Genomic DNA, 24,826 nt, shown 5'->3' on the forward strand with positions numbered 1-24,826 from the left:
GCCTTGCCGAGCACCCTGTCTCTGCAGGCCTGCTGTCCACAAAGCCAGAGTCCCAGGGAGACCCCACAGATGCAGCCCGGCTTCCGTCTCCACAACCAGCCCTGGGTTAAGGTGGGGAGACTGGATGGGGGTTTTTTTGGGCGTATTGTTTTAGCACAGATAATTTGTCATTAGTGTAGTAAAGATGTGCAACATAAAATGTATTGTTCTGGCCATTTTTAACTGTATAATTTAGAGGCATTCAGTGCATTCACACCTTTGTGCAACCATCACCTCCATCTCCCTCCAGAACTTTCCATCACCTCAAACTGAAACTCAGCACCCATTCAACAAATACCCCCCTGCTCCCCTCCCCCAGGCCTCTCACGTAAGTGGGACCACACAGTGTTTGTTCCTTTGTGACTGTTTATTCCACTTAGCATAATGTCCTCAAGGCTCATCCATGCTATAGCAGGTGTCACAATGCCCCCCCCTTCGAAGGCTGAATAATATCCTCTTGTATGCATCTACCACAGGATGGGCAGCCTACAGTTCTTAGGATTACTATTGGGTCCTCTGGTTATTGACCCTGGGCCCAAGGTCAGTTCTGAGAAATGGGCTTCATCTTGTTCTCGGGCCTCACACTGGCTCACCCTTCTGCTACTTCCCTAGAAATCCTTTATTGGAGAATGTCTCTAGGCTTCCAGTCCTCAGATTCTAAAGGATCATACCGTCTCCTCCAGGCTTGTCTGGAGTTCCCACCTCGGGCTATGTTCAGTCTACCAGTCGGGGTACCAGTAATGCACCACAGATCCAAGATGGCAGCCACCTGCCTAAACTGCATTGTTTTAACAACACCTGTATCTACCCAGTCCAACCTGCCAGGTGGATGCTTCTCTCTACTCTCGTACAGGGGAAAACATCCTTTCAAGAGATGCTTGTGTCTACAGCAAGCTCCGCATCCTGTCCACATCCCGATTTTCTTCCTTCTACTGCTTCTCACCAGAACTTTTCTGTATCTTTCCTGTCTCTGTTCAAACCCTAGAACATGAGACCCAACGCATGGAGGCTAGAAAAGCACAGGTCCACCCGCACTTACAGCCAAAGTGAGTTCCTTCCTTGAGTGATGACACCCGTGAATTTGGTCAGACGTCTCGCGTCCACTTCAATCCACTGACGGAGGTCCTTCCTTCCTGCACACCATGCCCCATCATAGAAATCATTTTCATTAATACCTGCCTGGAAAGAAAGAGAGATGTTCTTCAGGAAGATCCAGAATCAATGAATACTTTCATGACACTTGCAGGCTTTGGGGGAGGGGGTCGGTAGAAGAAAATGAGCAGGGGACAAGGAAAAACAATCAGTGTGCCCTGAACACTCCTTATCCTAAATTATAAAACGGAGTGGCTTGTTATTAACAAGTTGGAAATGTTTCAATATGATATGTCCTCTTCTTGCCCAGTGCGGAAGATGAAATTTAATGAGCTCCCCTATTACTCATGCATCCAGAAGGCACAGACCGTCTCCTACGTACCAGCCTACACACGCCAGGTGCTGGGGATACAAAGGTGAATCGTTCCCTTCCAGAACCTCACCATCCAGGCAGGAAGAAAGACACGAAAACAGATGAATTCGAGACACAATGCGGCCTGTGTTATTTTGGGAACCAGAGCAAATTGCTGGAGGAGCATTTAAGGGTAGGGGCTAACTTGGCTGGGGAGGAGACCGGCCTAGAGGAGCTCTGAGCTGGGTGTTAAAGGGTAAGTCTATCTAGTGAATATTTACTTACTGCCACATAAGTCACTTGATGTGTTGAGTCTGGGCTACTATTGCTACCAAAGAGTCTTTTGATCTGACTTTACAAGGTCTATGATGTTTCTATTCTAGAATTTTCCCTATATTATCACCATTTGAAGGAAGGAAGGAAGGAAAGGAAAAAAAAGGGGGGGAGAATATTTGAATTAAGTGAAGCTTCCTAATTTACTAAGACCCTTTCTGCATGAATAGCTATTCCCACAGCTATTTCACTTTTTCAGAGAAAAAGTCTAAGTGATATTTGAAAGACAGGCCAGCTCATCTTTTCTCCCTCTGAGCAGCTTTCAGCTCCAATTCTGGGGCAGCCTTACTTCCAATGGGCAACAGCGATGTGAAATTCACAGTCCACTACAGCAGACAAACAACGTGGTCAAGGGTTCCAGGAGTGGTGCTCTACCATCTCTGTGCCAGCTGACATCAGCCTTGTATCAGGACCAAACCACAGTATGTGACTCCCACCCCCTCCTGGAACAATCTGGAAAGAGGGCAGATGTCAGAACACTCACATATGTTGGTCTTCTGAAAGCACTACTATCTCAAGTGAAGGTGACTAGCAACATCCAATGGTCAACATTCTCCAGAAACTTGAGCACTCAAGTAACCAGCACCGTGGGGTCTCATGGCATCCCACGATCACCTCGGTGATCAGAACCCGAGAGTGCTACCAGGCTCTGCCTTCTAGAACCATCAAAGAAAGACTAAATCATACAAGTGTATCTTACCAGTCCTCACCTGTGCTTTGGTGGGTTTTGTTCATGAGGGTGACTCTGACATGCTACCTCTCATGTCCCCAAGCTGCCCAGCCAATAAGAAGACCACTTCCCTGGGCTGGAGACTTTACTGGCACCATCCCCACACGTCCTCACCCACAGCAGGCCTCCTCCCAATGGCAGAGACCTGTAGCGCACAGCAATGCTTACAATATGGCCATCTAGCTTCTTCCGAGGAACCGGAACCCTTAGTCTGAAAAGGGCTCCTCTTTACACATCAACAGCCGTGAGACTGGCGTTTACTTCATTTATGAAAGCTAACCTTCACCGTGCCGCTACGATCTCTCCAGATACTGGCCCGGGTAAGAGGAATGGGAAGATGGAAAATGTGTTCAGTCCCGCCCTCTTGGTGCTCAGAATGGACAGACGGGCGAAAGTCCACACATGCTGCTCGCGTTTTGGTCTCGGAACCTTTAAACCAACCACCGCATAAAGTGCTGGTTAAAAGCGTGTGCTCTGAAGTCCTCCTGCTTCGGTGTGAATCCCAGTCCTGCCACTTCCACCCTGTATAAAGTCAGGCAATTTGCCTAAACGCTCTGTGCCTCAGTTTCCCCTTCTTCCAAAATGGCAGCAATGCTCTTTTCTCCCTTAGGGTATTGACAGTGCTTACAATAGGCCCTGGCACACTGTGTGGGCTCAAAACCAAACTGAGTGCTGGATAAATGTTAGTTATCAGTATATTTAAAACAATGACTATCTGGCACATTATGAAAATATGGTGCTTTATGAATTATCCCACATTCTACAAAATTTCAAGGAACTCCAATACTATTCCGGGCATTTGCTGCCACATTTTCTACAACTTCAAATATCCAGAACAGAGTTACAAAGTCTGAAGAAAGAGGAGATTCCCAGCCTAAAGCTCTCAACAGGAACCCATGTTGCCCCCCGAGAAGGCGGGTGGTGGTGACTGCAGACATTTTTGGCTGTCCCAACTGGAAGATGCGCGTGCCACTGACAAGGGATGGACAGAGACCAGTGATGCTGCTAACCGTGCTGCAACACACAGGACAATACCACCGTATCAGAAAGAAGTGCCTCGGGGCACCTGGGTGGCTCAGTCAGTTAGGCGTCAGCCTTTGGCTCAGGTAATGATTCCGGGATCTTAGGATTGAGCCCCTCATCGGGCTTCTTGCTCAGCACGGAGCCTGCTTTTCCCTCTCCTTCTGTCCCTCCCCTCCACGTAGGCACTCTCGCTCTTTCTCTCTCTTAAATCAATAAAAGCTTTTTAAAAAAATTTTTAAAAAGAAGATGTGCCTCATCCAACATGTCAGCTGTGCCAAGATTGAGATTATCTGGTCGCATGCTAAGCAGAAAAGAACAGAGATGCCACAGAGCCTGGGATTTTCACCCCGAGAGAATCACAGAATGTGGAGGAGGTACCCCCCTGCTATTCGACCACAGTCTACTTGACTCAGACTTGGAATTAAATTTTGGGCTTCTGGTTTTGCCAGCCTGGGTATTTTGCTTCTGCTGCCAATCTCAGCTCTTCCCGAGCACACCAGACATTCAATTAAATGCAGTAAGGTGTCAGGGGATTGGAAGGCCCTTTCCAAAGCTGACTCACAGGGAAGTGACAGCCACCTCTGCAAAATCAATTATGAATGTATAAAGCAAGCGCCTGGAAGGATTCAGTGAGAGAGGAGGGGCCAGTCCCCGAGGTGCCACCAAATTTTAGCACAGCGCAATCCGTGACGTCAGTACGACGTCTGAGAGACCAAGAGAAGGGTACACTCATCCTGTTCTGTTCGAAAATGCAGGAAAGACTTCATAAATTTTGGAGAAATTTCTATCAGAAGTTGTTGTAATAAAAAGTGAGATTCCTTAGAGTACAAATTAGTCTTGAAAACACTACTAACGTGGAATGATACTTTGTACTATGGGGCTCAATAAATTAAGAATTAATGTAATTCTCTCTAGGCAATTAAGTCATATTCATCATTTCTTTACCTTAAAAACAACAACAACAATGCATCTAACAGACTAAATTTTGCTTAAGATAAATGTGGAAATCATTATATCCAAAACAAACAGAAAATCTGATACTATCCTTTTAAGATCAAATGGGATTTTTCTGAGCTGCCTGGGTGGCTCAGTCAGTTAAGTGATGACTCTTGATTTTGGCTCAGTTTGAGATCTTGGGGTGGTGAGATCGAGCCCCAGTCAGGCTCTGTGCTGAGTATAAAGCCTGCTTAAGATTCTCTCTTCCTCTCCTTCTGACCCTCCCCCAATCTCTCTCTCTCTAAAACAAAACAAAAAACAAATGGGATTTGTCTGTTTCAAGATGATAGAGTAAATGTTGATTTCTGTGCACTTTTCTCAAAAATTCCCTCCAAAGAAAACAAGATAAAGAAATACAACCTTGGTCTCCAACAAAACTAGAAAACATTTATAATCTCCAAATTACAATATATGAAGACAGAAATCAGATGGAGGAGTCCCGAATGACTCAGCAAGAGGAGAAGCAAGCCACCCAGGGCTTTCATTTAAAAAGCTCAGAAACTAGACTCCTAGGTAGCTGGAAAGGCGAGGCAGGGCTCAAAACAGGTAACTGATTCAAAACATGTATTAAAAAAAACGGATTCCCACAGAGCTCTTTCTACAGATCTCCCCACCCCACAGAAGACCTGAAATTCTTCTCTTAAAAAAGCAAACAAACAAACAACAACAGCAACAACAAGCAATCCTAGAGGCTCTGGATTTGGGGGCTCCAGACTCAGGAAGAAGGTGTGATATGATAGCTACAAACAGGGAACTTGGTCAGTGGGTAGCGGCAAATTGAAAAGTAAGACACCCTGGCCCCCCTCCTCCTTCCAGCTCCAGGACACAAGGCAGCCAGGCTTCCAACAAACAGAAATTAAATAAACTGAAAATGTAATGGGGAACAGAAGAAAATCTCAAAGAAATTATAATGACTATTCCTTGACAAAGAAGCTCTTGTTGGCATAAAACAAAAGAAGGATATTCTTAGAAAGGAAAAAGGAGCTCTTGCAATGTGAAAACCCCAGAAACAATGGGCAATCAAAGAAAAATAAGAAGAGTGGAGGAGGAAATTACAAAAAAAAAAAAAAAAACCAACTACAAGCGAATAATGTCCCAGATCTGTAAGGTCGAAGTCTCCCAAATGCTAAGAATCCACTATGATGAATAAGACCCACACCCAGACATATCTTTATAAAACTTCAAAACATCACACATAAAGAGAAGATGGTAGAAGCTTCCAAAGAGAGAACAAAAAATAAAGCAAATATTTAAATCCAAGCCAAAGGAATCAGCACGGTATCAAAATTCTTGGTAACAACATCGGAAGCTCAAAGATTGGAGGCATAATGACTTCAAAATTCTGAAGGAAAAGACTTTTCAACCCATGAGTTTTACACTTGGCCAAACTGTCCATTGCGATGGTAAAATGAAGACATTTCGGATTCACAGATCCTCAAAAAGTTTCTCATGCACCAATTCCATAAAGCTGTAAAATGAACGCACTCCACCAAAATGAGGCAGAACACCAAAAAGGAGAGATGAGATCCAGAAATCAAGGGTGCCCATATAGGAAAGAATTTCCAGAATGAGGGAGGAGATAGTCCCAAGAGAGCAACTGTATAAAACCCAGAAAGCAAGCCATTCACAACATAGCAGGTCAAGGGCTTCTGAAGGAATGTCTTACAGAAACATAAAAAACAATGGTGAAACAACACTGAGCAGCTTTGACCTTGTAGAAAATTGTTATTAAAGGCTATTTTAGAGACACAGACCTATTACAGGGTATGGGAAATGTTTTTTAAAAATACAAACAGCTCTAGGAAAACAAGAAGTTGTCAAGAAAGGATACAGAGTGTGTCTCCCTTGGCTCAAACTGCACACTATTTCTTGGCTCAAGTATCAAGCACTATTGACACAGTCCTACTAATGAAAACCTTTAATGTAGATTTACCAAAATTTGAGATACAATTTTACTGGAAGGATTAAAGAGGTTAAGGTGAAGAGATCATAAAAATGAGCTGAAATTTTCATCCTCTATAATATGAATTCTGAATAAAAAGTCATAAATGTACAAACCAATACTTATCAATATGTGCATATTATTTATAAATAAATATTTGGGGCACCTGGGTGGCTCAGTCGGTTAAGCATCCAACTCTTGGTTCCAACTCAGGTCATGATCTATGTATGGGTCATGAGACTGAACCCTGCAATAGGCTCTACACTGGGCATGGAGACTACTTGAGATTCTCCCTCTCCCTCTGCCTCTGCCCCTATGCCCACCTACCACTAAAAAAAAAGAAAAATAAAAAGAAAGAAAGAAAGAAAGAAAGAAAGAAAGAAAGACAGACTTAAATTCCCAAGGAAGAATTAAAAGGAGTTTGGAGCAGTTGCCTCGTTCACAGCATGTGATGGCTTCAGGGGGTGGGTGGGTGTGAGAGAGAACTGGCAAGGCATCTTTGTTTTTTGTTTTTTCCAATTTTATTGAGGAATAACTGACAAATATAATTACATATTTAATAAATTACATGACTATATCAGGCATAAATATTTGCTCTACTTAAAGTGTACAGTGTACATATACATTGTGGAATGATTACCAAGATGGGTAATTAACACATCCATCACCTCCGCGTTAACTCTTCATGTGCTGAGACTGCCTAAGATGGGCTCTCAGCAACTTTCGAGTGTACGGTACCATACTATTAACCACAGTCACCCTGTTGTGCATTAGATCCTCTGACCTTGCTCCCCTTATAATTGAAAGTCAGTCCCCTTTGTCTCATAGCTCCCCACCTTGCCCACCCCAGTCCCTGGTAACCACCATTCTCTTGGTTTTTTGTTTTTTTTTGTTTGTTTGTTTGTTTTAAAGATTTTATTTATTTATTTGATAAGGAGAGACTGTGAGAGAGGGAGCACACACAGGGAAGTGGGAGTGGGAGAAAGAAAAGCGGCTTCCCTCTGAGCAGGGAGCCCAGTGCAGGGCTGGGATCACGACCCAAGGAGAAAGCAGACGCCCAATGACTGAGCCACCCAGGTGCCCCTCTCTTGTTTCTTTTTTTTTTTTTTTTTTAAATCATCCTTTAACACTCTGATTTCTCAAATGACTTGCTTACAAAACTGATAAATACATATTTTAATTTTAAAAAGTGAAGGGAATAGAGGGCAAGTGGCATAAAGTCTGGTTTGTTTACTCTTCCATTTTCCAGGTGTCTACAGAGCTCCTGCTACATGCTAGGCATCATGAAAAGTGCTCTGCCTTAGGCATCTATAGGAAACAATGAATCTCAAAATTACTATGCTGTTGTAAAATCACTGATCTGCACTGTAATTCATAATCATGGGCTGCCTCTGTACAGAAGCATCTGGAATGAATTAAAAAGTTATATTCAACTGAATATAACTATTTAGCAATTCCAGGATAATTGACTTACAGCTGCCACTGTGCAGACAGAGCCCAGGACTATCTGGACAAAAACAGAATAATGTGGCAGTTATTTTAAAACCTCTTGGAGAAAATCTTAGAAGCATTGGCTGAAATCTTACATGTTACTAACAAGGTACCTCCATGGGGGGGGGGGGGTACCTAAAAATGTTAGATGTGACATATGATTAGCAGAGTTAATCTCCCATATAAGTAAGGGCCATCATCTGGCCAGAATATCTCCTTCAGGAACCTCTGTGATAGTCCTTTGATAAACCCATAGAACCTCCCAGGGACAAATCTGATCCTTCTGCAAATCAGCAGAGTATCGTGCCCTACTTCAGACCTCAGTCATCAGGATTGCTGGTTGAAAAAAAATATTCATTGTTTTTGAAGAGATTGCTAAACCCCAAAATCAAAGTCTTAAATAGTTCCTTATGCTGGTCAAGAAAAACAATAAATACCTAGAGCTTGAAATTTAAAATATTTTAAAGTAAACATTAAAAGTAAAAAGTAAACATTTAAAGTAAATTCTATATGTAAGTGGCTCATATACTATAAGCCACTTGTTTAAAAAAAAAAAAAAAAAACTCACTTTGTTTCAGGTTTGTATCACTGAGACCTGTGGTTGAATTCCCTCTATGATACAACCTAACTTTTCTTCCACTAACAACTGAGTGGTCAGCTTAGCCTATTGACAAATGTTCTTTGTGGTCATGAGTCATCAGCTTTTCTCAGATATTGTATTTTTCCTGTTTCTTTTGTTGGTGCTTCATGTTTGACTACTGAGCTGTTTTCTTGGCTTTCAGGCCACCCCTCCTCTGAAATAATTATTTTTTATTGGAACTATAAGAGCTTTTTACTCTTTCTCTATGTACTTTTTTGGGGGATTGTTTGTTTTTGGTTGTTCTGTGGTTGTCGCTTCAAGTTTTTATTTAAATTCCAGTTAGTTAACATACAGTGTGGTATTAGTAGCAGATGTAGAATTTGGTGATTCAATACTTCCCTAGGTCCCCCCACCCCTCCCCCCACCGTGCTCATCCCAAGTGCCCTCCTTAATCCCCGTTGCCCATTTCATCCACCCCCTCGCCCACTTCCCCTCCAGAAACCCTCAATTTGTTCTTTCTAGTTAAGGGTTTATTTCCTGGTTTGCCTCTCTTTTTTTCCCCCATGTTTATCCGTTTCATTTATTTATTTATTTATTTATTTTAAGATTTTACTTATTTGAGAGAGAGAGCAGGGAGAGAGGCAGAGGGAGAAGGAGAAGCAGGCTCCTTGCTGAGCAGAGAGCCCGATGAGGGACTTGATCCCAGGACCCTGGGATCATGACCTGAGCTGAAGGCAGTGGCTTAACACACTGAGCTACCCTGGCGACCATCACTTTCATTTCTTATCCTTTTTTAAAGGTGCATCTTTGTTTCAGTGGTTAATTTAGTAACTATATAACTTACATAACATACCTTTGTGCTAAAACCAAGCAATTGCACTACTGGGTATTTACTCCAAAGATACAGATATAGTGAAAAGAAGGAACACATGTACCCCAATGTCCATAGCAGCAAGGTCCACAATAGCCAAACTGTGGAAGGAGCTGAGATGCCCTTCAGCAGACCAGTGGATGAAGACGATGTGCTTCACATATACAATGGAATATTACTCAGCCTTCAGAAAGGATGAATACCTATCATTTGCATCAACATGGATGGAACTGGAGGGGATTATGCTGAGAGAAATAAGTCAGGCAGAGAAAGTCAATTATCATATGGTTTCACTCATATGTGGAGAAAAAGCAATAGCACGGAGGACCATAGGGGAAGGGGGGGAAAACTGAAGGGGGAGAAATCAGAGCGGGAGATGAACCATGAGAGACTATGGACTCTGGGACACAATCTGACGGTTTCAGAGGGAAGGAAGGTGGGAGGGAGGGGGTAACATGGTGATGGGTGTTGAGGAGGGCACGTGCTGTGATGAGAACTGGGTGTTGTACTTAACTAATGAATCCCTGAACACTACATCAAAAACTAACTATGCACTATACAGTGGTTAACTGAACATAAAAAAAGAATACTTTTGTGCAATATGCTTATTCTATATATCAAGCAAATCTATTGGTGCCATTTTTCCAACAGCATTTGGTTATTTCATGTCTCTGTGTCACATTTTGGTAATTCTCACAGTATTTCAGACTTCATTATTATCACATTAGTTACAGTGGTCTCTGACCAGTGATTATGACTCCCTGAAAGCTCAGATGACAGTCAGCATTTTTTAGTAATAAAGTATTTTTTAAGTAAGGTATATACTTTATACTTTTAAGTAAGGTATATACTTTACTTTTTTTTTTAAAGATTTTATTTATTTATCAGAGAGAGAAGGGGAGAGAGAGTGAGCGTAGGCAGACAGAATGGCAGGCAGAGGCAGAGGGAGAAGCAGGCTCCCTGCTGAGCAAGGAGCCCGATGTGGGACTCAATCCCAGGACGCTGGGATCATGACCTGAGCTGAAGGCAGCTGCTTAACCAACTGAGCCACCCAGGCGCCCCAGGTATATACCTTACTTTTAAGTGCTGCTGCCCACTTATGAGACTAAGGTATAATGTAAACATAACCTATATATACTGGGAAGCCACAAAGTTCATTTGACTCCCTTCATGGAAATATTCACTTTATTGAGGTGGCCTAGAACCAAACCCACAATATCCAAGAGGTATCCCTTTGCCAGAATTAAAATTATTAAGAATCGAAGAGAAGGATATTTTCATATCTGAAATATGATGGTAAAGCAGGAGAACAGATACATGATTTGATTGTTTATCTCAAGTTTCAGTAAAACTTAAAAATAAATAAGATAATAAATAATAATGATAAATAAAATAAAATAAAAATAAATAAATAATAAAACTTGAAAATAAGATATATCCCAAAACAATGCCCAAGTCCTAAGTTCAATAAATTTTACTGCATACTCACTCATGTGTCCACACCCAGATCAAGACATAGAACACGACCAGCTTGCCACAGCCCCCCTTTGGCCACCTCTCAGTGTCACCTGCCCCCCAATGATAACCTCTACTCTGACTTCCAGATTGGCTTTTCTGTTTTTAAATTCCATGTAAATGAATCTTACCATAACTACTCTCTTCTACTGGCTTCTTTTGCTCAGTGTTCTATCTGTGAGATCAATCCATATTTTCACAGGTAGCAATAACGTACTCTTTTTTGCTGGTGTGTAATAGTCCATCGTGTGCACACAGAGTGACTTATTCATCATATGTCAATGGGTATGTGTCTTATTACCATTTGGGGCTGTCATGAATGGTGGTGCCACGGACCTACCTGTCCCTGCCTTATCATGTGCACGCAAATGCATTTCTTTCAGGCATAAGAGTGAATTAGTCAGACGAACAGGTATTAGAGAGTTGAACATAAATAGATATCCCAAAAACATTTCCAAACCTGTGCTATTTTACATTTTTAGCACTGTTTACAAGTGTCTATTGTCCCACTTCTTTGCCTACACTTCATACTGTCCCTTTTCCTTAAAGCCATTCTGGTGCCCATGTGTCTTATCTCATTGCATGTTTTGTATTCTCTCGATGACTAATAAAAGAGAACACCTTGTCTTGTTCCCTAAAACCACAGGGCCTTTGTACATACCATTCCCTTCGACCTGGGATTCTTCTTCCCCCTCCAGCAATCCTTTGTCTGATAACCTCTTGGCTTCTCATCCTGCTTCAAGTGTTAGCCCAAGTACCCACCCACAGGGAAGTCTCCTCGATCTACAGTCTGAGGCAGGTTCAGTGGGTTAGAGAACTGCAGTGTTGTGCCTCCAAAAAGATCACATCCTCCAAAATGATATATACAAATCCGAACCCCTGCATCTTCAGAGTGTGACCTTCTTTGGGAAAGGGGTCAAGGCAGATCAAATCAGTGCAGAGGAGGTCAGACTGGAGTAGGCTGGGCCCTAAATCTGATGACGGATGTCCTTACAAGGAGGGGAAATCTGGACAGAGACAGACACACACAGAGGGAAGATGGTGGGGGGACCCCCCTGTGACCATGGAGATTGAGATGTGGATGGTTCAACTATCAGCCCAGGGACCGCAATGGGAAAGCCAGGCCACCAAGGCTGGAGGAGGCACAGAAGGAGCCTGGCCTCATTCCCAGAGGCCCTGGAGGGAGAGCAGCCCTGCTACCACTTGGAGGTTGGCCTTCCAGCCTCCAGAATCGTGACAGAATAAATCCCTGTTGTTTTAAGCTGCCGAGTGTGCAGAGCTTTTGCAGTTGCCAAGGAAACGAATATGCGGGGCTTCCTTCTGAGCGCTTAGCCCAGGCTCTAGTCCCACCCCCCCTGGTAATCTTTCTTTTTAATAGCCTCACTTCCCCCATTCATTATGAGAGCCAAAAACACCAGAGGCATTCTTGACCCCCTTTCTTATGTCTCGCACCCCTCATCCAGACATCATCCGGCCTTATCCTGCTTTCAAAACAGCCGAAGTACAACCACCTCCCACCACTGAAGCCACGCCCCAACAGGCCTCCCTGCTTCCACACTGATCCCCTAAGTCAACAGAGCAACTGGGTGTGTCCTGCTCACCTGGAAATCAAGGCATGTCATTCCTGCACCCAGCAACTTGCCAGGCTCCCCCGACTGACCTAAGAACAAAAGTCAAAGGCAAAGTCCTTCTACTGCTCCCCCGCCCCCGGCAAGGCTCACCCTGCTCTAGCCACAGCGGCCTCCTGCTCCTCCAGGGGAGCGCCACACAGGCAGTCACCACAGGACCTTTGCTCAAGACATTCCCACTGCCTGGAGGTCTCCTCCCACAGCTGCCTGACTCCCTGATGACCTCCTTTAAGCCAACTCAGCCTCAGTACCGACTCCTCAATGAAGCCACCCATGCATGCCTTTAATGACACCCCATCCCCTCCCCAGAGCCTGCCCTCCTGACCCCCACTGCCAGCTCTGAATTTGGTGTGTTTTCTCTCCATAACACTCACCACCTTCTGCTGCTAGAAAAGCTCTATTTTATTACATCCCCTGCTTTCATGTGCCTCCCCCACTAGCACAGAAGCTCTCGGAGGGCAAGGATCTGTGTCCGCTGGGTCTCTGAAGTATCCCGAGCACCTAGACAAGGCCCAGCTCATGGCAGGTCCTCCCTAAATATTTGCTCAACTATGAGGACCGTTTCTATTCTTGCTCCCACTGGAGGTGGTTTGTGTTCGTGAAATCAATCAGTCGACGTGTCCCCTGGTCCATGGAAGTGTCTGCTCTGATCTTTCTCTTCTCTCTTCTCCTCTCTCCGTCCCTCTCTACCATCCCCTCCTCACGTAGGCTTCTCCACCTGTTAGCACTGTTAGGAGGCCCAGAACACCGACTGCCCCCCACCCCGTCCACATCCCCGAGACAGCCAGGCCGGCCTGCGCAGGGCGGGACAGACCACCCAGAGGGCCCGTCCCCATGAGTCAGTATCTGCAGAGGCCCAGTTGGCTCCTGTCAGGTGAATGGATATGAGGCCCCCACCCGTGACTGCTGGCGACCCTCGGGCCCCTCTGAGCCCTGCCACAGTGAAGGTACTAGACGATACTCAAGCTGGTGGTTAGGGCAATGAGTTCCAGGATGATGCCAGCTGAGGCCACAAGCAGGAGAACACACTGAACCTTCTCGTGGGTACCGGAGATAACCAAGGGCGAAAATGCGGCCAGAAACCTTGAAGGGGAGTCTCTGCTCGGCTCTCATTAGCTGTGGGGCTGGGGCAGGCCATTTAACCTCTGACTTCAATTCCCTTATCTCCAAAACAGAGTTTCCCTCCGGGTATATTGAAGATGAAATAAAATATCAATTTCATGAGATTTCGTAAAATAGTCAAGAAAATTCACATAAGCAAGTAACAAGATCCACATCTGAACCAGAAAGGCCTGTGGTTCCTTAATAATCTATGGTGCCCAGGCCAGGGAGCCCCAAAGGGCCCCTTCCTTTCGTTTCCCTGTTCTCCTACTCTTTGCCCTTCTCCCACTCGGGTGTTTATGACACAAGCTTCTGGAGAATAAGAACCGTGCGTTATCACCATTCTGGTAAATTCCCCTTTTCAATTTTCCAAGAGACTCATGATTTAGAATGTTTGGTCCTGTTATTCCCATAAAAATCCAAACATCCAAAATTCCAGCATCCTGGCCTCTAAACACTGTCTCCCAGACTGCTTCTTAAAGCCACACAGAGCAGAAAATCCCTTTATCAGAGAAAGCAGGACATTCCTCAGTTTGGAAGCCACCCCTACTAGGATTCCTTCTGCCTCTGGTGCACCTCGCACACTCCCAGCTCCCCACCAGGCCCTGGAGAGTTAGAGCAGCATTGTGAGCCAAAAACAGCCTGGAGGCGGAGCGCCCAGAGAAGCCGGATGACTGGGTGCGACAGACAGGCTGTGGGGCCAGAGGACTCTGGATGCAGAGGACTCCAGTGATAAGCAGGAGTTGGGTAGACACGGGATGACACCGGAGAAAACAGTGCTACCCCAGGTGGCCCTCACATTTGGACAAAATAGGGCACCAGGTGTCTCAGGGCCAAAGGTGACAGAGAGACAGACAATAGGACCAGCCCACACACATCCGCTTGGACACCAGAATGAAACCTGGTTCAATGTCCCATAACCAACTTCAGGCCTTCCTGGGGTGGGGTGGGGCAGGGCAGGGGAGGGGTGCATCTGAAGCCACAGGCATCGGCTATCTTCAAGGCTTCCGCCTCATTTCAGGTACAAGAAGATCATCTGAACGTTGGAAGTGGATCTTAGTATCAGAATCCAGGTGTTCCAGAGAATTCCTTGAGGGTAAGGACTACCAAGAGGAGCTGCGGCTGGTTTCACAGCAGCACTGAGAAATGGCTCGGACAGAGGCTGTCATTATAACCAAACATTTCCTACTGAGAGACGGACCAGCTGTGAACTTCTCTCGGGGGTCAAACTCCAGTGAGACAAGACATGGGCCACAGAATGCCACAGGACCATGAGCAGGCACCACAGAGACATCTGTGGGTATAGGGTGGCAAGTTTTTTCTTGTGACCTCAAAAATGTCAACTCTTTCATCAAAACTCTGATCTGCATCGACTATCTCGTAGTCCCGGCTCCAGGAAGGAAATCGAGGTGACATCCTGAGTTCCAGCCACGCCCTTCGGGTCCATGTCAGGCTCCTACTCACCAACCACAGCTGTAGAGTCTTGAGAAGGAAATCGAAACCCAGTGGTCTGAAGTGGCAAGTGCTGCTCTAATTTGCTCAAGGATTTGCAGCAATGAAGGCAGCCAACATACCAATGGGTCGGGGCGGGGCAGGGGGATCACTCAGGGAGTGGCACGGTCTTGGACTCCACTTTGTTCAGTTTATGAGCCATGGGAAATCTTGTGGGGTCTTCAGAAGATTCTGCAAGGAGAGGACATGTGACAATCTGTCATTAAATGACCCATCTGGGTGGAGAGCCACCTCCTCAGACCGACTAGAGGCGAACGATGATCCAAGAGTGACGGTAGAGCTCACCGCTGAAATGTTCTCCTTGAGACATCAGGTGTTCGGTTCTGCTCTGCCTGTGGCTGCTCCTAGAGCAGAAGCCCGCGGTTGTTTCCAGATGAGAGCGCGCGCTCCCAAGTGGGTCGGTGTTAGAGGATTCCAGGTAGGCTGGAAGGACAGTCACAAGTGAAGACAAGCCTTTGCCGTCCTGCGGAACTGGATCTCCTCCTGGAATTCCTGAAAGATCTATCTTCCCTCGGCATGAAGAAATCTGAACCGTGTTGTGTTTTTTTTTTTTTTCTCTAAACTTATATTATTAAATAAACATCAGGAAAATTCTACTTGTTAAAAAAAAGAGGTCATAAGTGGAGTTATAAGGTGCTTTTATTCTTCCAAACTCTTCTGCTTAAAATGAGGAAAAAAGAGTGCCACAGACTGACTGTGCTTGTTCCCTCCAAGTTCGTCTGTTGAAACCAAGCCCTAAGGCGATGGTTTTAGGAGGCAGGGTCTCAGGGAAGGGACAAGGTCATGAGGGTAGAGACTTTGTGAGTGGGATTAGAGCCCTTATAAAGGAGGGCTCCGGAGCCCCTAGTTCCTTCCACCACCTGGGAACACAGAAGAAGGTGAAGGAGCTGATCATCTACGAACCAGGAAGCCAGGTCCTCTCCAGACACCCAGTCCACCAGCATCTTGACCTCGGACTTCCCAGCCTCCAGACCCATGAGAAAGAAGCCTGTGTAGTGTACAAGCCCTGGAGATGGGAGATGGTTAGAGCCGCTCAAGAGAACGAAGGCAAAGAAAAGAATGTCTGCTGTAACGCGGAAAACACAATTCCGGAAAACTCCGTCTGGGCACTCTGAAAAACGAGGTCACAGGAAGATTAAGAGTTCGAGCCAGAATACTCAAAATCTATGGAATCGGAAGATTAAAAAAAAAAATCCTAAAAAACCATGGCACACTTAAGAACAAACATGAGCTGCTTAAAACAATGGAATACAGCCACAGTGATAGGACTGGACTTAGAAAAAGAAAGAAACTGCAAGTGAAGCAGCACGCTGGAAGGGGGTGGGAGGAACGAGGAAGCAGCCAAGCCGTGGGGACAAGGGCGAGCGGGGAAAGGAATCAAGCCACAAGCACCCAGAAATAGCGCACACGAGCCCCCTCGGGTGCATACGGGTGCAAACTCGGCATTTGGAACTCGCTGAAGACAATTCTTTCTTCACTCTGGGGGATCCTCACATTGTGAGAAGGTGGCAGTGCCAGTGGCGGGGCCTCGATTCGCTGATGCAGACACCAAGCCTCAGACAAGGGGGCCTCCGCCTAGAGCCGCTGGACTGATCGTGGGCGGAACCGGGACACGCGGCAAACCGGGCGCGCAGGGACCGCGGCGGAGCCTGCGGGGCTGGGCCACTCCGCTCACGTCCTGAACCGTGGCAGCTGAAGAGTTTCTAATTCTGACACCTTGACGTTTCTCGCACATCAAATCCCATTAGCGGGACACACCTACAAAATACTCCTGAAGCCAGAAGAGAGGATATTTTTAACCTGCACTTCAAACGGCATGTGTGGGAAGGTGTGTTTTAGAACACCTGTTGGCTACAAAATCAGGCTTCATGGGGGCTGATTCGGGAAGTTAGAACCACAACAGGAGCCCCGACCTAGTCATTATGTCCCCGTGGGGGCCGTGCTGAAGGCCCTCACACAGCTTACAGGCAACACTCCGCTCTCTGCGGTTAACCCCACCTCACCCGCAGGGGTGGGGGACACCCAAGGGTTGGGGGGCAGTGGCTGGCCTGTCAAAGCAGCTACCTCACATTGTAAGAGCACGTGCAGAGATTTTGTTCTCAGGGCATTTGGGGAAATGGTAGGGCCCTGGAGAAAAATAATAAATCCGCATAAGGACAAACAGCCCTAAAGAGGTTTTCAAGGGCTCTCTGACTTCCTCTTGCCTGAAGTCAGGAGGGTGGGTCTGTCCACACTTGGGCTCAGGGTGCCTGCCTTCTCCCTGGGCTGTGCAAAGGATGAAGTAGCCAGGAAAGATGACAAGGACCAAAGGACAGCCCAGCCAGCTGCTCCCTGCTGATGATGGTCCAGCAAGGGGACGCCCTGTGGGGCGCAGTAAAGGCAAGGCAGGTCTTCACCTGAATCCCTCTGGGCACGTCCTGAGTGCCGAGCAACGTTCTGGGCTGGGAGGAGGGGAGAGGAGAGGCCAAGCCCCTTCTAACCTGGGGATTCTGCTCAAGGAGGGGCAGGCAAATAGCACCCAAGGAAACAAGTCACCCACATTCAGGGAGGGACAGCACCCCATAAGAGTTAAGAGGGGACAGTGGACAGTCACACAAGCCTGGCTGGGAGTTTCCAAGAGAACCTAGAAGCTACAAACAGAAAAGTGAAATGATCCAGCAAATGTTTTAAAATTATAAATCACCTAACTTCACTGCTCGACAAATCCTATGAGTTCTTAGGACTCCTTCTCTGGTAAGGCAGTGACAGCTTGGAGCCATAAGATAATAGTTCCAAGGCCCCAAAATCCAGAAGTGTCAAGGCCAAAGTCTGAACTCCATGTGCCTAGGACCCCACACTATGACCCCCCCCCCCCCATGCTCCATCCGCCCACTCCAGGAGTCAAATTCCCAACTGGAACAACATGACCCCCCCCATCCCCACCAACAAATTCAGGACTAACAGGGCCTTCCAAATTTTGACTGAAAGCACGGGTAACTGTGAACACTTCCTCTTTAACAAAGATAACTGCACTTACAGAGAGAACGTTCAAGGCGTTAGCTGAGAGCAAGTCTCACTGCTGCAGGAAAACAGGCCCACAGCCATTGGGACGCAGCCCCCGCGAGCCTTCACTTAGCTTCCACGGAAGCCGGGACCCTGTTCACCGAGCCGCAGGCGCTCACGTCCCTACAGGTCATTGAGCCTGGAGACTTTATCCTCTTGAGAAACACAACGTCCAGTTGTGCACAGCCCAAAGTTTCTTATCAGCTGTCATTAAAGAACAGCCCTACTTACACAAACCAAACTTGGGACTTCGCTAATGTTGGTTCTAGAAACATGCTGCCGGAATCCTGGCCTGCAAAGTGCTACCGGTTGAGCGGCTTCAGGCTCCGTGGCTGGGGCTGAGTGTGGCCGGAGGACAGAAGAGCGGGCGCAGCGAGCCAGGGCCCAGATCACACACCCCTGAGCCCACGAGCTCCTGGTCAGGGGCCTCACCTGCCCTTGCCGGTCCCCAGTGGCGCAGCAGCCGCCTGCAGCATGCTTTCGGGGACCGCGGAGAGCATGAGGTGTTGGCGTGGCGCTCAGGCGGCCCAGGTCTCAGGGATGAAGGACCACGTCCCTCCCGGGAAGCTGGAGGAGACGGCGCATGCGCAGACAGGGTTTGAAGCGCACGGAATTACAGAGCAGCCGGGAGAGATGCTGAAATACCGAGACACACACAGGACAGAGGGTGACCAAATGCTGAACTGGGAAGGGAGGGAACGGCAGGAGCTGAGCAGGAGGCAAAAGGCCCCCTGCATGGGCCGGTGCTACAGCGCCCCTTCCCAACAGAGACGCCAACTCCCTAACCCTGGGACCCGGAAACACTTGGGCTATCTGGTAAAAGGAAACGAAGCTTGCAGATGGAATTAAGGTTGCTTGAGATGGGAGGTGATCCTGGAGCATCCACGAGGGCCCAGTGTCATCACGAGCTCCTTAAAAGTGGAAGAGGGAAGCAGAAGAAGGACCCAGAGGCTTAGGAAGAATGCAGGCACCTCTAGAAGCTGGAAATGACAAAGACCCAGACCCTCCCCTCCAGCTCCAGAAGGAGCACGGCCCTGCCCACACCGTGATTTAGTCCCGGGGGCTTCTGTCCTCCAGAACCGGAAGAGAGTAAGAGTGCAAGTGGCCCACGTGGCTGCGTTTATGATACGATGTGGCTGCATTTATGATACAATGTGACAGCAGCACGAGGAGTCGATCCTCACGGATCCTGCAGGACTTACGCAGCCTGGCACGATGGAGGGCAAGGGGTGGCCGGCAGGGGGACCTGCCGGAGGAAAGGCAAGAAGCCAAGAACTGCGCGGTGTATCAGCTGTGCAGGGAGGAGCTCGCCTGCCTGGAGCAGGACCGTCACAATAGTGAAGGCCAAGGTCGCGTGACCCTTGAGCCTCAGAGAAGGAGGCCAAGACATGAGGTGCTGGGCCCAAGAGAGCCACGAAAGGTCTGACCTGGGGAGAGCCGCAGAACAGCCTGGAAGGGGTGTAGGTGCTGGTGAGAAGCACTGGTAGAGGGAAGAGGACAAAAGCCAGTGGCTGCTGATGTGGCTGGGGGTCAGGCCCTCCTCCTGCCCAATCCAGACAGATGACATGAAGGGGCAGAGCCCAACAGGTGGAGGCAGGCCGACCCGGCTCCGGGTACCAGCAGCCTTTGCACTAAGGGCTTTTTGCAGAAGACACATAGCCTGAGTGAGTCTCCTGTCAGGCTCTCTCTCTAGGATGAGCATCTGAGGCATCGCGCTTCCTGGTGGGACACGTGGGGCTAATGTTGCAACACCATGCGACCCAAGCTCAACGAATCACGGGCTGCATCTCCGGCCAGAACAACAACCAAAGCCACCAGAACCCTCCTGTGCCACTGGTACCTGGATGTTGAGTCTCCCTCGGTGTGCCCCGAGGCCGTAGCGCTTGGAGGTAGAGGCGTGAAGCTGGAAGTCTGTGATTTTTAAGGTTTCCAGACCGAGAGGTGGGCAACCTAGAAAGGACAGTGCTTGTTAAAAACAAAGACAGATGTTCAAAGGCGAGTTTCTGGTTTTCTAAATCTGGCCTCCCCTTTTCCCATTTGCCCCTGCACCGCCCCCCGCCCCGGGGCATGTCCGGCATGTCCAGACAGATGCGCTCCACTCCACCGTCAACAGTGTGCCCACCGCCTTTCTTGTCGGCACTTCCTCTCGGGCTGTCTGTGCTCTGATACTCCTTCTCTCTGTTGCTGTCCCTGCTACTGTTTGAGGCTGTTTCCAATTAACGACTCAGCCAGGGAGCGCTATTGGTCAGAAATTTCGGAGCAATCCCGTGGTTGAGTTCTGCAGATTAATCAGAACGTGTTGATTTTGCTTCAGCAACTTTGGCTTTTGTATTGTGCATGCTAATGAGCAAGGCCATATAAATAGGAAAAAAAAAATCTATTGTTTTCCATTCTTGGCAAAACTGGCAGTTTTGAAAACAGCTACGAGCTGTTCCAAGGTGCTCCTGGAATAAGACGCTGGCACGTGGGCAGACCCCTGGCCAGACTCCCCATCCAGACCAGCGTCCCTACAGCTGAGAGCTTTAACAATAGCTCGGGGCCTGATCCCATGGCCTCTGGACCCCCAAGCTGTTGTTCTCACGGCGCAGCCCACCTTGGGGCTGGAAGTCTCCGAGTGATGCTATCTGTCTCCTACAATCTGACCCTGGTTAAAAAAAATACCAACTCTGGGGGAGAAGCAAAATCTATTTCTACTAGAAGCGTGAGAAATCCCTCCTGTGAGAGGTACGTTTGAAAAATCTGTGCAGCTCACTGCTGAGATGGGTGTGTCCCCAGGGACCTGAGCCAGTGTGGGTATCTGTCCATCCATGACAAGCCCTGGCAGGGAACAAAAGCCCTCTGGCCTCCGGATGCTGGGGGAGATTGGCAAGACAGGAGCTGCGACTGGTGCTCTGCAGGCCTCTGGGGACAAAAGTCGGCCTGGGAGGGCTGCTGTCAGAGGGACTCAGACCCGCCAGGCCCCGAGACACTTTCTAGTCCTCCCCTTGAGTCCTCAAGGAGGAAGGCGAGGCCCAGAGACTCAGGTGAGCCTTCCTAGGCATCCCTTCCAGCAGCAGAGCTGGACCTTGGATGCTGGCCTCCAGATTCTTGGCTCCAGGCTGCGTCCTGATCCTGCCACATCTGCCATGTGGCTGCCTGGGTTGGTTCACATGCACCAGCCATCTCTGCTAGGAGGAGGGGGCAGAGGTACCAGGGCCCAGAGTGCTGAGCAGCACCAAGTGGGGAGTAACGGTGCCCCTGTTGCCCACTGACACAGCAGGAGACCCCAGGAGGCTTCAGGTGGCACTTTGAGCAATGGTGCACCTGCTGGATTCTGCCGGGGGGGGGACGCACCTCAAGTGGGGGGCCAGGGGAGCAGGGACCATGCAGTGAATGGGGGACGAGAGTGTGGATCCGGTGGGGACCACAGAATGAATGGGGAGGGCATGCAGCCAGGGTGGGATATGGCCCAGGGGATCTAGGCAGCAAGCAAGCCTGAGTGCCCAAGGCTGACCTCACAGAGGGTATTCTAGTTATCATAACCTCCTTCCCTCACTGGGATCTGTCCTGGGCACTTTCCCAGCCTCTGGCGCACATGGGTGGAATTTCCTTGGTCCCAATGCTAAGAGAGTAATTCTCCATCATGCCTACTGGAAACTGACCAAGTGTCAGAGCACTGAGCAAAGATATTTCTCAGAAATCTACATGGCCTGCCTCCACCAGTTGTGCTTGGTCATGGAACCTGTTCATGCTGACCTAGCAGTAGCCACACCTGCCCCTCTGGGGCTCAGCCCCTGGGCTCAGGCTGTGAGATCCAGAGCCTGAGCCCCCACGCTGTCCCACAGTGGCCTCAGGATGGACAGCACCTTCTTTGCATGCTGCTTGCCTCTCTGGGCCATATCCCTCCAGCCTCTCAGAACTCAGTGGTCATTGGTAGGCACCTGAAGCCCTGGTCAAGATTCAGGGCAAGAACTGAGGGTCAGGATCACTATCTATCTGGGAGGTTAGATTCCAGAATGTTCTTCAACCTGCCTCTCAGCCCTGACCCTGACCCAGGTTCAGGGCTTCCTCAGCTAGAGATGCTGCCCACTGTCCCCAGTTCTTACCACTCTCCTACTGTTCCCCTCTCCTCCTTGTTACCTAGTCCCAGCCCACTCTGCTTCAGACACATCAGCATCCGCAGGGAAACCCACAGGCCTGGGCCCTGACGCCTCACTGGCTGGTCAGTGCTTCTGCTGGACGATTCCCTGTGTCCTGGGAGTGGCCTCTGCATCTCGATTCTGCCAGATACACCAACTTTGGTTTCAGACCCGGACAGAGAACAGGGCACTGGCCTGTCCCCCCCCCCCCCCCATGTCCTGGGGCTCCGTTCCGAAGCCCGGTCTTCTCACATGAGCATCAGGAATTCAGAAAGGACTCACTGCCATTTCAGTGAGACTCTCTCACAGCGCTGTCCAACGTGTTCACATCCCCTGGTCCCTCCCTCTTAGCAGAAAACACAGCAGGTGCTGAATTTCAGGTACCCCATCGGGCGAACCCTCCTATTACTCATTTAGGTAGTCGGGTACACAACACAAACTACATATTATTTATTAGTCAAATAACAAAGAATAACTGTTACCCAAAGCATTTCTTCCAGGAAAAGGGAGCATCCATATGCACATGCATACTTTAATTTAAAAAGGAACCGAATAAGATTGCCTATTGACCAAGATCACTCTTACATTGATAAGTGGAAGCTCCACACATCCTCTCACCAGGATACACAAAGTGGGGAAGAAAGTGCCCAGAAGAGGGGTGTTTATCGACTGCATGTCTAATATCAACCCAAAAGCTCAATGCCGGCCCTCTCGAGGGGCTCAAGCATCAGGCCCACAAAGCAAGTGTGGACCCAGAGTCAGCACCGCTGTCAGCTGCCCCATCCGACAAACGTCCACTCTTGCCCACTCTTGTATGATGTGACAGTGTAGGCCAGAAAAGTCACTCCTTTGGTCCACAGCACAGCTGATGACGTCTTTGGTGAGGAGCCCAGATAAACACACACACACACCCAGACTGTACTCAAACACTGGCTTCCCTGAATCCTAATAAGGATGTTTTTTTTTTTTCCTTATCAGAAGACACCATCTTCAGAGAATTTGGTTTTGTTTGGAAGCCTTGTTGGTCGCCCATGCCATTACTAAAGACACAAGGCAGCCCCACACTGAGAAAGGCCACAGCAAAGTCACTGACGCACGGAGGTCGCTGGGGCATCTCTGGCTGTTAGAAACCAACAGTGGTTAATGTAAGCAGGAATGGAGATTGCTGGAGGCATAGGAGGAAGCTCCCAGAAGGGGCCAAGGCAGGGACACAGGACAGGTGCAGGGGAAGCCCCAAGAGCCCTGTCACCCAGCCCGCAGAAAGCACAGACCATGTGCCCCTGGAGGACCAGACAAATCCTGATAGCACTGCCGGCCACACCACCCTGCCTCAGTGGCTGCACCCAACGTCACACCCCTCCTCCCAGAGAGGCCTGGCCCCCCCATCACCAGTCTGCCCAGCAAAGTCAGGTGCTGTCGGCAGGGGGTGGATGCCAGTCTCCAGCTCCCCGCTGTGCATGAGTTGGAGGGGGGCATCTGGAGCCTGTGCAGCCCTGCGGGGGTGGGGGGTCCCACACCGCCCCCGCTCCCCACCCCCCACCCCCCGGTGAGATGAGTTCTCCAGCCCCACGTCCCCCTCCCCTCTTTTGGATTTTGCATTCTGCACTCCGGCTTTGGTCCCCAGGCACAGTGGCTCTCCTCCTTCGGTGACCTCCTCTCCCTCCCCTAGTCCACTCCCTCTTGGCTACTCCCGACCCAGAGTTGCTGCAGAGTAAGTCTTAGTCGGCTCGGGCTGCTGTAACAAAGCCTCATGGGCAGGAGGCTTAGACACAGAAGTTTATCGCTCACCTGTCTGGAGGCTGGAACGCCCAGGATGAAGGCATCGGCGCGGCTGCCCTCTGCTGGGGCGGGGGGAGGGTGCTGCCTGGTTCTAAGCCGTCCCTTGTCACCCAACCACACATGGTGGCTCTCTGGGGGGCACTAACCCCGCTCATGAGGGCTCCACCCTCAGGACAGAAGCCAAAGCCCCCGCCTCCTCAGACCATCACCTTAGGGGCTAGAATTTCAACCTAGGAATTCTGGGTGTCAGGGGGTCCCAGATATTCAGGCCCCAGCAATGATATTTCTGTTTCTCTCCTTCCTTCTTCCTGGTTCAGGGAGACTTTTCCTCCCCTGCAGCTCAGGGTTGTCACCCTCCGGCTCCCAGAGCGTCATCCTTCCCTTGCCCCTGAGCAGGTCACAAGGGTACCCCAGCTGCATCCACACAATGACAGACACCACCTCCGCCAGCAGCAGTCAAGTCGCCCATTTGAGGTTGCAACTCAGGACCCTCCCGTGAGTGTCTCTGAAGACCAGACCGTTCCACCGCCTTCCATATGGGAGGCCTGCTTGGCAGCAGAAGGCCGTCCCGCTCTGGAGGTGACTGTCATCACGGACGTGTCCCCACCGCCTTCCACAGCCCACTGCTGAAGAAGCTCTCCAAGGCTGCGGTGACTTTCTCCTCCTCCAGCAGACTGTCCCT

General features: G+C 48.9%; 1 protein-coding gene across 1 annotated transcript in view; it reads right to left on the reverse strand.

The window, feature by feature from the left end:
* Window positions 1-24,826, reverse strand: part of CPXM2 (carboxypeptidase X, M14 family member 2) — a 136,126-nt gene that overhangs the window by 84,156 nt on the left and 27,144 nt on the right. The window contains exons 3-4 of the mRNA XM_059398759.1: window positions 20,088-20,197; window positions 1,079-1,218 (exon numbers count right to left, since the gene is read on the reverse strand). Coding sequence (XP_059254742.1) covers window positions 1,079-1,218; window positions 20,088-20,197 — 250 coding nt within the window. The remainder of the gene's footprint in view (window positions 1-1,078; window positions 1,219-20,087; window positions 20,198-24,826) is intronic.

This window comes from Mustela nigripes, chromosome 4 (genome assembly GCF_022355385.1).
Source record: "Mustela nigripes isolate SB6536 chromosome 4, MUSNIG.SB6536, whole genome shotgun sequence".
Taxonomy (NCBI): domain Eukaryota; kingdom Metazoa; phylum Chordata; class Mammalia; order Carnivora; family Mustelidae; genus Mustela; species Mustela nigripes.